The sequence below is a fragment of the Anolis sagrei genome, chromosome 2, assembly GCF_037176765.1.
Source record: "Anolis sagrei isolate rAnoSag1 chromosome 2, rAnoSag1.mat, whole genome shotgun sequence".
In the NCBI taxonomy this organism is placed as follows: domain Eukaryota; kingdom Metazoa; phylum Chordata; class Lepidosauria; order Squamata; family Dactyloidae; genus Anolis; species Anolis sagrei.
The window spans coordinates 113210439-113224896 of NC_090022.1; the positions used below are offsets into that span (position 1 = coordinate 113210439).

Sequence of the window (14458 nt, forward strand, 5' to 3'; positions counted from 1 at the left end):
GTGCGAGAAGGAGAAAGGAGGAGAGAAAGCACATAGGAGAAAATGGGGGGTTGCTCCTGGCCCCCCTTTTCCTGACACATCATTCCTACATGCCAGGAAAGCTCTGGCAACACTCTAATGGAGGCTGGGTAAGTTCTTTTATTTTTAAAAGGGGTTTTGGGAAGGAGTTAGGGTGTCTAGGTATTCTCCTGGAAAGTTCTGGGAGTGCATCTGGACACCCAGCCGCAAAAGTACAGGCTTTTGCGGCTGGTATGCGGACTAGAGTCCACGCCGAACCGGGTTTTTTAAAGCTGGGTTGAAGCAGACTTTACCACTGTGTGGAACCGCCCTTAGGTTCCCCTATAGAAGTAGATGAGCGCTCTGTTTACAAAACACAAGTGTTCACATCCGTCATTGTAGAAGCACAGTTGTACATGTGGTGCTGTTGTGGATGCATATTCTTGGCCACCTGTCTCAACTGAAATAAGCTGAAATGCACCTTCTATTCTGTATTCAAAACAGGGGTCACATAACCTCTTCAGCTACCCTAAGCTCAGCAGGAGGCATTTCAGCAATTGTTATACTTCAGAGTACTACCTTCCTAAAGGAAATATCTTGTACTTAAGGAGACCCCCTACTCTTGAGGATCCTTTCCTTACATATGGATTCTTTGCTGAATGGTGTCTAGCCTTGCTTGTGCTTTTATCTTGTAGTGCTCTCTGGAACTGAGAGAAGGATGTAGGGGTTGAACCTCCCAATTTCTATCTGAAGCTACCTCTGCTTTTGCCTGCCTCTGAGATCCAGGGTCCACACAGAAACTCAGTTCCAATTATGACTCAAACCCATCCTTAGATCCATCCTTACAGGGATATGACAGGGACTGGGAAATACATCAGGAGTAGATCTGATGTACCTGTTTTCTGACCAGCTTCCACTGCATGTACTTCATATTAAGACGAGGTGGGAATTATGCAGCCTTCCAAATGTTGTTGAACTGCAACTCCTTCATTCCTAGTCAGCATAAGCAGTGATGAAGAATGCTAGGAGTATTAAGGCCAACAATATCTGGAGGACACCCAATCCTCATTCCTGTTGTTAAAAGCAAGCAAAGATAACAAATGTGTGTGGAGAATGGGGATGCAGTTGTTGCAAGAAGGTATGCTGCCCAAAGTGATTTCAGTAGCAGAATGTCTATAACCTAGCAGAGCAGTGCCTAGAAAGGGGAAGGAAAAACCTAGATCTTGTGGGAAATGCAATCTAGAATAACTGGACTGTGTGCCAAGATGAGCCCACATTTGAAGCATCCCAGAGAATAGCTATATCCAAAAATACCTCTTTTACTTGCTATACTGCAGTAAATAGTGGTGAAAAGAATTACAAAGTGAGGTATTTCCCCACCATTATTCCCTGCCAGCCCCAGATATCCAGCTTTGGATGTAAATCCTTGGGGTCTCTTTCCTCCTTCCTTTTAAATATGGTGGCAGATTCTGATAATCTGCTCAAAATATTATATCCTTCCCATAATAAAGGTGAAGAAGAATCTCTAGTATCAGTTTTGCTGGAAACCTCCCTAATATCTATGCTCAGTCCTTCGTTATTCCCCCTTATTTACTTCCCACTGCCACCCCTACAGACTTGAAAAACCTTGCAGGATTTTTAGGAGGATTGCAAAGAATTTTCGCAGTACGTTTCCTAGACCCTTTCCTCAGTGGCTGCCTCTAAAGTGGGTCACGGATGGTGCGGGGAAGCAAGAGCTTTATGAAAAACATGTCTGGGTTTTTAAAGACACATCTGCCTGAATTTGCAGAACTGAGTCTGAATATACAGCTCAACCTAGCCAACGAAGGACCAAACTGTTTCCCCACAGATGTCTCTTGGGTGGTGCAGAAGGCAAGCACACCTTGGCATTCTAGACATGTACAGATATGCCACAGTGATGGGAGAGGGATCTTGAAATTCCTGCTGTTCTCTTTCAAAGAATGACATGCAGACAGTGGCTTAAAAGTACAGACATACATTGCTGCTCTTGCAGCATGAGAATAAAGAACATGAGATAGGGAAAAACAAAAAAAGCAAAATCCTGATTTAGCAGGTTCCCTCCTTTCTTGGGAATTAGGTTGCCTACTAGACTCTACTGTTGAAGAAACAATCCTGGATTCCTGGTTTTTATGCTTTGGTCTAATGCTATGTATTATGCATACCAAAAGATGGGAGGATATTGCAGTACTCCATCAGGAAATGAACTGGAATTTGAGGGCTGTGTAGCATAAGAATACTGTGAGCCCTCACTCTCTCATCTTCTATCCCCAGCAGGTCTAAGTCGTGCCGGCTTACCCTTTGGTCTGGTTCGACGAGAACTGGCATGCGAGGGCTATCCTATTGAGCTTCGCTGCCCAGGCAGTGATGTCATCATGGTGGAAAATGCCAACTATGGACGCACGGACGACAAGATCTGTGATGCTGACCCTTTTCAGATGGAGAACGTCCAGTGCTACCTTCCAGACGCCTTCAAAATTATGTCCCAAAGGTAAGAGACATTGTAGGATTCCAGTACAGGCTAACAAGGTATTTCCTTTTTCTAGCCTTTTCTTTCAGATTGCTCTGGGGTCTGTGGATTTTTTCTCCAAAATCACTCCTGCTATTTAATATGAGGTTATGTCTCTTGAAGGTCGACATCTTATTTGTCACTTTGGCAAAATCAGAGATAGGTGAATTCACAAATGCATTTTCACACTGAAGTAGTCATTATGATATAGTCGACATGATATACTATAGGTAGAGAACTTATGTGTCCGTAGATTGGGTTGGGATTCAACTGCCATTAGTCCCAGGCACCATGTAATTGTTAAAAACCAAAATCCAAAAACATGTGTTTTCATGAATTCTGAAAATGTGATTAAGTATAGATATGAATTTTCACTTTGACTAGAATTTGACCTTGTCACCATCAACATCCCTCACAAAGAAAACTTTTGGCCAAGCTTTCCAGTGTTATCCAGAGAGGAAATAATGAAGATTTTGTTAGAAAACGGAGACTTGCATTTGGTTACTTAAAAAAGAAGACAAAAATAGCAGGACAGGTTATTTATTAATGTAATAAGAATAGGTTTTTATTAGATACGAGTGCCATACTGAGTAGTGTCAGAATTCATGGGTGGTGGTTCACAGGTGGTAGAAGTGGGGAGGTGGGTTTGTATTTTGAATTTTGTATATTGTGTGCTACTTTCATATAACACAATAAAAAATTTAAGTAAAAATACTTTTGGATCAAACGGGCTGAAAGGATAGCTTAGTCTAGCAGCTGACTCTGAAAAGAAGGGAAAATAAGTTACGTTTTTAAAAATAAAAACCCTTTTGGCATAATATTTTGTGTTTAGAACTTTTTGTATTCATTAAGCTCCCAAACCGTTGGAAATTGCAGCTGTTAAGTACCACGCCCTTAACAGGTGTATGATTTAACCAGTATGGATATATTATGATTGACCCCAGCTTCACCACTACTCTAGAGGCACGTGACGTTCAATGGAGAGATTGCAGCTGCAAGCAGTAATATGGAATGCCGGGAGGGAAACAACTCTTAGCCTCTGTGGGGTCTATTGAAATCTTAACAGTGTCATCTATATAAATAAAAATGTAATGTTAGTATGTGCTACCATCAGAACTCAAAAACCACTGGGGGAATTGACACCAAATTTGGACCCAAGACACCTAACAGTTCAATTTTTGTCCTCCACTCAAAAAAATTGATTTTGTCATTTGGGAATTGTTGTTGCTGGGATTTATAGTTTACCTACAATCAAAGAGCATTCTGAACTCCACCAATAATGGAATTGGGCCAAACTTAGCACACAGGACTCCTATGACCAACAGAAAAAAATGGAAGGGTTTGGTGGACATTGACCTTGAGTTTGGGAATTGTAGTTCACCCACATCCAGAGAGCACCGTGGACTCAATCAATGATGGATCTGGACCAAACTTGGCACGAATATTCCATATGCCCAAATATGAACACAGATGGAGTTTAAGGGAAATAGACCTTGACATTTGGGAGTTGTAGTTGCTGGGATTTATACTTCACCTACAATCAAAGAGCATTCTGAACTCCACCAATGATGGAATTGAACCAAACATGGCATACAGGACTTCCATGACCAACAGAACACACTGGAAGGGTTTGGTGGGCATTGACCTTGAGTTTGGGAATTGTAGTTCACCTACATCCAGAGAGCACTGTGGATTCAAACAATGATGGATCTAGACCAAACTTGACACAAAAATTACATATGCCTAAATATGAACACAGATGGAGTTTGGAGGAAGTAGACCTTGACATTTGGGATTTGTAGTTACTGGGATTTATAGTTCACTACAATTAAAGAGCATTCTGAAACCCACAAATGACAGAAATGGGGCAAACTTCCCACACAGAACCCCCATGACCAACAGAAAATACTTAAAGCCATCCAGTCCAGCTTTCTTCACCAGGGCAAGAAAATGTAATCAGAGCCCTCCTGGCAAAGAGCCATCCAGTAATAAATATAGATAGATAGATATGATTCTCTCTCACACACAGAGATATAGTATCATAGATTTGAAAGAGACCCTTAAAGAAGGACTATGATATGTTGCATATTCCAGAGTAGGCAAACGCTCTCCACATCAACACTGACAAAGAAACAACAAGAAATACTGTTTACTCACAAGCATAAAGGAATTACATATATTAGAAACCAACACTTTCTCATTACTTTATTTTCCAGATCACCAGACTGGGCCACAGCAACGCGTGGCAGGGGACAGCTAGTTACTAGTACAGTTCTAAGACTTTTTACGTTCAGAGCCCCGTTGAAACAGTGGAGGCCCACTCATCACAAAATGGTAGTTCAGTGGCAGTCAGTCATTCAGTGGTTGGAAATGGGGGTGGAATTTGGCGTCATCAACTGGCAACAACAGATGTAATTTTTCTTCTTGTATGAGAGAATTTCATAGTGGAGTTTTCTTCAAATTACATCCAGAGATTGACTTTGGACGTACTATGGCAGCATTTTATGGGGACTGGTTGTATTGGACACTTCAGATGTGAATGATCTCCAGAGTATTTTTGGACTTTGCTCAAGAACAAGACAAGAGCTCATTTTACTTGTGACAGATCCAAATATTTAGGAGAATGAAGAACTATATTAATAAACTGGTATAACAGATAACAGCAAGTGAGTTAAGTCATTCAAGTGTAATTTTGGCCCTTTATTTTAAGGACATGTTTTCTTCACCAGCAGGCAGGGTGGTTTTATATTTCTTCTGCAGTCTTTGACACATAATAGATCAGGCCTCATTCTCTGCATTGTCTCCTACCTCCCATTCTAGAATCCCTTCCTCCTGGTTTCTCCAACATGAGGCTCACAGAATAAAAACCACCACATTCCCAGCATGTGCAACACCAGCCTTATGAATACCATTGTCTGAAACTGGCAGTGTGTGTCACATTTTAATAAAGAAGAAATACTTTATACTACTGCTAGGGCATAGCACATACTAGACCTCTCCCCCCCCCCTCCCCTGGCCTAACAACATAAACTGTTTCCCAAAAGACACTTTGTTCAAATAAAGAATCTGTTGGCAAATCTAATCCTAGCAAAGTTTAGAAGAAAAAGATAATACTTGTCAAATTGCTGGAGGGTACTCATAAAAGTTTAAACTGCCATGAAGAAGTCCCTTCATGTCCCTTTTATCTCAAAATTATTACCAACCACCCACAAATTAATGTATCCCAGCCTGCCAAATTTCAGGTCAATTTTTGAACCATTTTCTGAAGAATCTGCCTGCTAACTCTGATTATAATGGTGAAGTGAGGTTCATTAGACCCACCCTTAACATGATGCTGTTCCAGCAAACCTACAATTTCCAAGACATGTAAGGAATCTGTGGTGCTGCAAAAACATTTAACAACTGAAACTTTTGAGTTACTGGGAAAGAAAAGGTTAAGGAATGAGTCAGTCTTCTTTCATTGTCTTAACTCGGTCTTCTTTCATCAAATGCCCCAGCAGTCTACCATCTGTTCCATTGTTCCTCGTCAACAATAAACATTACTTCTTCATATCTTCCTTAATGTGTGCAGGTCAGGAAGCCACACGCATCCCTGTGTGCATTTTCCATATAAATATCCTGTACTGCATATAAATGCATTTCTGGTGTAACAGACACTATTCATGTCACAGTCTGAGTTTATCCTGTGCCATCAAACTGAAAAGATTAGATCAAGTGTTCTCAAATCTTTTCATAGTAGTCCTCCTGAGTCTACAAAACATCTCTCTTAAACCTTCCCCAATGTAACTGAAACAAAAGGAACTGTTGGTTCCTTTATCAGCTGTATTACTGGCAGACATTCAACAGGTTAGGTTACCCCAGACATGAAGGAAGTAATGACGAGACCCCCATTTATGCATCTAATTGAGACACTTTTGCTTAGAAAATATTATATTTGAGTTCTGGCATAAAACTTGACTGTTGGCATAACATGGATGATACTGAAAATAACTAAGCAACAGAGTGAATAAGCACCACCCAAGGAAAGCTAGGATTTGGGCAGGGGCAGGGTTGTTGTTGTTCAAGCCACCTTGAAAGGAATTAGACTTGATTCTCTGGTATTCTGTTCAAGCCATGGAATTAATCTGTAACTAGTATGTGTGTGCAATGCTTTCCTGTGACTGTTACTTCCCTGCTGAGCAGGAATGGCTACCTAAATTATTTAACATTCTAATACTAACGTTGTCAATCATAGTTTTAAAAATGATTTCATTTAGGATATAGAAAAATAATGTTTCCCAAGCACTTAGAATATAATTAGAGTATATTTAGATGCTGTTTTTCAGGCAATCTACTAATGTGACGCCCCCATGGGAAGGTGCAGTGAATGCTGCAATGCTTTCATGTAGTTGGAATATAAAGTCTGCAAGTATCCATAGAGAAGTGAGAAGTACAGGGTACCACAAAATACCTCTGTGGGCCACATTTGTCATTCTTTTGCTTTTGCAGGAAGTAAGGGCACCTTGAATCTGATAATAAACTACATTGAGACCTCTGCACTGTGCATTTTTTGAGAAATTCTGGTTTCTCTGGGTGCTACTGAACTATAGTTGTCATCATCCTTCACCATTGGCAACATTGGCTAAACCAGCAATTCCTAACCTGTGGTTTACGGATCTACAAGAGGCCAAAATGTCGTCACAGAGGCTTCCAAGCAGCTTGATGCTTGCCACCTCTATTTTTAGAAACTAAGCACAGAGTGTTTTCATGGGTTTGTAATTAAGCACTGTGACGCTTCAGTGTTTATCCTCATACTAATTGCCAATTCTGGTGCAGTATCTAAAGACTGCATTTTTGCCTGTAAATTCAATACACCCTGCTCACTCTAAGCAGTCATAGCATCCTAGCTATCCCACCCACCTTCCAAAGAATTTCACAACTTGCTTGCTTATCAAGCAGCTGCTTACCTTTCTAGTTTGGCAGAGGCCTTATAGGCTGGTGACTAGTTTCCTTTACTCCTACACACTTTTGCTGGTAACTGGCTGCCCACCAACTTATTTCCCAACAGAAGCAGCTGTAGTGGGAAAGCAAGCATCCGAAAGAACCTTGAGAACTGCAGGTGGATTCAAAAATCAAAATAAAAGCAATTGCTCTTTGCAGAAAAAAATCATTAATTGTAATTTATAATATTAAGTGATTTTTTAACCAATTGGTGTGATGTTTGGGTCTCTTTTTTGCTACCCAAGATTATCTTCTGATCATACAAAATGAGTTTCTGTTGCTATATTTCTTGCATTCTCTGCATCCACAGTCTATTTATTCCAAAGGGAGGCCAGTTAAACTTAATAGAACTTTCCATAGTGAATTGTCATGTAATTGGGATGTAATTACATGTTATGTTGGCCTGACTGGGTTTCACTCATTCCTGGCTCCTTTGTAGGGTAGAGATTCCTTGATGTGAGACATTTCATGACCCAATAAATGTAAACATGGGAAGAGATTAAAGATTCTGAACTGCATATGCTTAACATGTAAAAGATTTAGTCTAACCAGCTGCCTTAAACACATGAAGCAAAATTACTAGTATTTTAAATTTTCTAAGTCAATATTGAACTAATTCATGTGTAAATTCAACAATAAGAAAGAAGCAGAAAAGAACATGACCTCTTGTAATCTTCTTAGCACAAATGAAGGTTGCATCTACATTTTCTCAGATAATTTAAAGCACTATTCTCCAGACCTCTCCAATGCAGCACGGAAGTGGCCTCAGAACCCATCTGATGTCTTTGCTGGGGGCCAAAAATGCACTGGCTTTTTTTGCAGAGGCTTGCTACTGATGTTGCTTCTGCTGGTTACATGGACACCCAGTTATGATCTCATCAAAAGCCACGTCACCAGCAAGCCTCTGCAAAGAAACTGCTGCTGACTGGTGACATAGCGATGAACACTGGATCAGGCTGGATGCAGTCCAGAGTAGCTGTCCACATGTCAGAAATACTGGGATCAGTCTGGAGCTTCCAAGAAGTTCCAGAGTAAATTCCGTTTCCCCTTGTTCTGGATTAATTACCAGAAAAGACATTTGTGCTGTGAATACAGCCATATATCAGAAGGGCTTTCTGGAGCAGTTGCAAGGTAAGTCTGCTTTATTTGGCCCATGTAGAAATGGCCTAAATCTCTAGGGTGTGATATCTCTCATGTTACCAGCTAAAAATGCTGTTAGATGCTAGGAGGCTCATTATACACGTCATACAGGGAAAGAACAGCATAGTCTACAAAGCGTCATCTTAGATTCAAATCAGTTTTAATAAGGTGAACACTTTTGGACAGAGGTGGGCATTTGAAGTTCGGCATATGGTTGCTTTTACCTTCAAGTCTCAGAACGCCTAGTCCAACATTGCAAGATTATGAGAATTGCTACCCCTAAACATCTGAAAGTTACCCAGCTCCCAGGGCAACAGAGAGAGCTTGGAAAAGTTGTGTTTTTGGCCTTAAATCCCAGCCAGGTATTGTGGTGGTGGTAGGTATTCTGGGTTGAAGTTTCTGTGCATCAGATTCTGAACTAAACTGTTTCTATTCAACATGCAACATCTATATCAGTGATGGGCAACCCTTTGAGCTTGGTGTGTCAAAATTTGCCAAAAACCTGAGTATAACTTGGGTGGGGTGTCAACTTCGAGAAAAAACAACAACATAATTTTGCAATATTTATAGTTTAAATAAGAAAAACGTATATTCCATGCTGAGTTATGGAGTGAACAATGCTCAAACGTGCAGATGTTAAATTTGTAGAGCCTTTTACAAATTTAAGGATGGAATTAGATTGGCTCTTATAAGGTGTACTTCTCTGTATGCAGCCGCATGTGGCCGCGTGTCATCAAAAATAGCCATGCGTGGCGACTTCCGGTGGGACGGCATGGCGGCAGGAGCGCTCTGCTGAAGCTCCTCAGCAGAGATCCACGAGAGAAGGCCGGGTAGAGTCTATAACTCCCCCCCTCAGCCGGATAGAGAGCAGAGGGTCGCGAAACCGTGTAGGACCACCCGATGACCCCATAAGCCGCCATCCCCTCAAGGGTGGGGGCAAAGGGGGTCCGGGAAAAATCCTCCGGTAGCGGGCTGCCTTGTGGAAAGCAGGGAAACCTGCAAGAACTGTCGCCACCCCCCATCAAATTAAAGAAATCAACGAAACAAAGAACTAAGAAATTATCCCTAATTGAGGGGTAAGTGAAGAATCTTTGATTTTTCTGATACGTGCACGAAAGAAACAAAGAAATTGAACCGGGCAAAGTTCCCTGGCAACCTCAACCCTCAAATTCGAATTGAGACTTAAACGGAATACTAATTTGAAAATATTCTAAACCGAAGAAACCAGTAGCATAAAATTGGGACTTGCCTGAAGACTACTAATCAAATTTTGGAATCACAGCTAAACTATTTAAGTTACTTAAATTAGACCTTCTCCTCTTCGGAAACTCCCGCTCCCCCCCCCCCCTAAAAGAACCCGAACCCAAACCGTCTCAGTGAAACATTTAAAGACTATAAAGATTTATAAGAGCCCTCATCCGCACAGCAAATTAAGAAAAATGGAGTAATTCTGACCTTGGCGCCATGTTGTTTTGACTATCCCGCGGCCTTCTTGTAAACAAAATCGACTGGAGTGCCGAGCAGAGGAAGTGACGCGTCCGAGCAGCGCGGGACACTGGAAGGAGCGGAGCGGAAGGAAGGCGTCAGGACGGAGGGTATCCACAGTAACACCAACAGTGGAGAAGGGCGGAAGTGACATAAGAAGTGGATGCAAAGAAGGGCGGAAGAGGGCACTCCAATTTGAGACGGTAGTGAGGGGGAAGAAACAGAGTTTAAAGAAACTTTAAAGAAATCGGGGGGAGAAGAGGGAGCAGAGGGTAAATAAGAGGAGTGAGAGGGACGTGGAGAACGGCGGAGGACGGCGTGCTGGTGTATACTCAACGAAGGCAGCCAAGCAGTGAACGGACGGAACCATTATTATTAGGAAGAAGAGTCAACGGAATATTGGTTATTGGAAACATCGGAGGCAGAGAAGAGTCAGTGAAGGACAGTGGGAATTGGAAGACATCGGTCGATAAAGATAAGATAAGAATAAGAATCTGTATTAATTAATAAATTGATTTTTGAATATTTTTAATATTGGGGATACATGAATGAATTTATAGAAATTAATTGAATACAAATTAATTAAAATTTATATTTGTCTTTTTTGGTAAATATTGTAGTACTTAGCTTACTGGATAATTAAATTAAATTAAGGCATCTGATACAGTTATACTAATTTAATCAAGTATATATTGGAGTATTTTATTGATATAATTTTCGTGTTGTCCCCTCCTTTAACTGTATATTTTGATATATTATTCGATAATAAATTGTAATATTACTAATTAATTTGGAACCATGGCAACAACTCCAAAGGTGAAGCAAGACCCAGCCACCAAAGTAAAACAAGATCCAAAAATTGATCAATCATTGCTGCAAAGGAGAAATTCCCAAGGATCGCAGGAGCCAAGTATGAAAGATGTAGTAAAAGCTCTTCAAAATTTAGCGGCGTCACAAACAAGCCTGCAAGAGTCATTTGAGAAAGGTTTAAAAGATTTGAATGAAAAACAGGAAAAACACCACAAAGAAATGCAAAATAAATTTGATGAATTAAAAGTTGAATTAAAAAATGAAATAAAGAAGGAATTGAAAGAGGATTTCAGTAAAATTGGTAAGGATGTCTCTGCGATGAAAGCAGAGATAAAAGATTTAAAAATAAAAACAAAGGAGAGAGAAAAAACTCATAAGACAGTTGAAGAGAAAATTACAACATGGGACAAACAAAGGAAGAAATTGGAAAAGAATCAAGAATTATTGGAATTAAGAGCTCTGGAAAATCAACTACGATTAAGAAATTTGCAAGAAAACCCAAACGAAGACATTAGGAGGATCATTTTGGAGATTTTGGCTACTGCATTGAAAAGACCAATAGAGGAGCTGGAGAACGAAATAGACCAAGTATACCGTATTTCGACTACGTTTTCAAGAAAGAATAAAACTCCCAGAGATGTCATTGTTAAATTTCTGCGCAGACGAACAAGAGATGAAGTGCTGCAATGCAACAGTAAAATTCCACTGCAACTACATGGTTCGAAGATAGCAGTGCTCAAAGAATTCCCTCAAACAACTTTGATGAGGCGCAGGCAGTATTTCTTTCTTACAGAAGAGCTGAAAAAAAGAAACATAAGATATAGATGGGAGAGATCGGAGGGCATAATGACTACCTACAAAGATCAAAAGTATTGGTTGACTTCAGTGGAGAAGGCGAAGAACTTCTATGATAGCTTAATAAAAGATCAGGATCCAGACCTTCCAACTAATAAATCTCCGAAACCAGAACGTAAATTTGCCCAGGCAGAAGCTTCTAAGATGACACCTCTTACTCCAAGAAAGGGAAAAAGGAGTAAAAGGGCAAGATTTAATTCTCCAGACTACGTCGAATCGGGAACGGATGATGATGGCACTTCTTACTCGGAAGAAGGTGAAGACGAGCCCGGACCGGAAAAAGAACACAATACTGATGGCTAATGAACAACAAATAAAAATATTCTCTCTGAACGTGAATGGTCTTAATTCCCCTAATAAAAGGAAGCTGTTATTTAATAGATTAAAGAGAGAAAAGTATGATATAGTGGCCATACAAGAAACCCATATTATGCATAAACATACACCTCATTTAATTAACAAGAAGATTGGTAAAATTTACTATTCCTCATTTGAAAAAAAGAAAAGGGAGGTAGCCCTATACGTAAAGGACTCACTACAATCGGAGGTTTCCTTTAAAGATGCAGAAGGAAGAGTAGTGGCGGTTACAATCACAATTGGCAATCAAAAGATTTTAATTTGTAATATCTACGCACCAAATGGACCCAAATCTCATTTTGTGGAAACTCTTAAGGGGAAGCTGGATGAGGTGGACTTTGACGACCTTATACTTCTGGGGGACTTTAATGGAATACTTAATAGTCAGTTGGATAAAACAAAAATCCCAAAAAAAATCCCTAAGGGGAATCTGTCTACACTGCCAAAAAATTGGATTGATTTAAAGGAGGAGCAGGAGCTTGAGGATGTTTGGAGATGGAAAAATCCCACAAGAAGAGACTACACATTTTATTCACATAGACATCAGACATGGTCAAGAATAGATATGTGTTGGGCCACAAGAAATATTATTACAAAAATTTGGGATATAAACATCTTACCAAGAGAAATCTCGGACCATGCCCCTCTGGAAATTATTCTTAATTCAAAAAAACCAAAAGGAAGATGGAGACTAAATGAGAATTTAATGAAGAAAGAACAGGACATTAAAAATTATAAAAAGGTTATAAATACATATATGGAGTTAAATAATACCCCAGATATGCACCACAATATAATATGGGACGCGGCAAAAGCAGTGGTGCGAGGTCACTTCATACAACATAACGCCAAAAAACGCAGACTTGGTTTTAAAGAACAGAAGGATATTTTAAATAAACTTAAAATAAAGGAAAATGAACTCAAGAAAAAGCCCGGGAATAAAATAATACTAAAAGAAATAGAAGTGCTGCACCAGAAGAGACGTAGTCTAGAATTAGAGGAACAAGCCAAACAATTAAAGTTTTTAAAACAGTATCAGTTTGAAAATGCAAATAAAACAGGTAGATGGCTATCTAAACAAGTGAGGAAGAAGAAACAGAACCAACGAATAATTAAAATCAAGATGGAGAATTCAGAGGTAATGACAGACAATGAGATTTTAAGGGAATTCAAAACATACTATGAAAAACTTTATAAGAAAGAAGAGGTATCTAAAGAAGACATCGCAGAATATATAGGTAAATTTAAGATTCCCAAGATTACAGAGGCACAAAGAGATGACCTAAATAGGGAAATAACTGAGGAAGAGATAGAAGCGGCCATAAGGAAATTGGACGCAAATAAAGCGCCAGGCCCCGACGGATTTTCCGCTGGGTACTATAAAACCTTCACAAAGGAACTTATGCCACTACTAAAAAAGGTACTGAATGGAGCGCTTAAGGGTCAGGGAATCCCGGAGACATGGAATTCCGCAGAAATAATTGTAATTCACAAAGAGCAATCGGATCCAACGGACGTAAGAAATTATAGACCCATTTCGTTGTTAAATGTGGACTATAAAATATTTACAAACATTTTGGCGCAAAGGTTGAAGTCTTTCCTTTGTGAATGGATAGGAGAGGAACAGGTGGGTTTTCTACCTAAGAGAAATGTCAAAGATAATTTAAGAATAGTTGTCGATATGATCGAATATTTTGAAGCCAACCCACAAAAAGAAGTTGCCTTTCTAGCACTGGATGCTGAAAAAGCATTTGATAACCTTAACTGGGATTTTTTCAAGATGGTGATGAAAGAATTGGATTTGGGTTATCAATTTATTACCGCGATTGAAGAGATTTATAAGTACCAAATAGCTAAAGTGCAAATAAATGGACAAATATCCGAGGAATTTCGGATAGGGAAAGGCTCAAGACAAGGATGCCCGATCTCACCCCTGATTTTTATAATGGCTTTAGAATTATTGCTGAAAAATTTAAAGGAGGACGAAAATATAAAAGGGGTTAAAATCGGCAAACAAGAATTCAAAACAAGAGCATATGCGGACGATATAATTGGGATAATAGAAAGCCCACGTGAAAATATTAAAAATTGGATAAGTAAGATTGAAGAATTTGGCAGTCTGGCTGGCTTCAAATTAAATAAACAAAAAACTATTATTTTAACGAAGAACATGTCTAAGGATAAACAAGAAGAATTGATGGAAATTTCCGGCCTCAAAGTAGTAAATAAGATGAAATATTTGGGAATCTGGATTACCTCTAAAAATGCACAACTTCTTACAAATAATTATGAGAGACTCTGGAAGGA

At 39.6% G+C, this 14458-nt stretch overlaps 1 protein-coding gene across 8 annotated transcripts in view; it reads left to right on the forward strand.

Annotated features, from left to right (window-relative positions):
* Positions 1 to 14458, forward strand: part of ADGRL1 (adhesion G protein-coupled receptor L1) — a 204669-nt gene that overhangs the window by 119333 nt on the left and 70878 nt on the right. For all 8 annotated transcript variants that reach the window (XM_060764886.2, XM_060764885.2, XM_060764889.2 and 5 more), the window contains one exon: positions 2290 to 2506. In XM_060764886.2, the coding sequence (XP_060620869.2) occupies positions 2290 to 2506 (217 nt within the window). The remainder of the gene's footprint in view (positions 1 to 2289; positions 2507 to 14458) is intronic.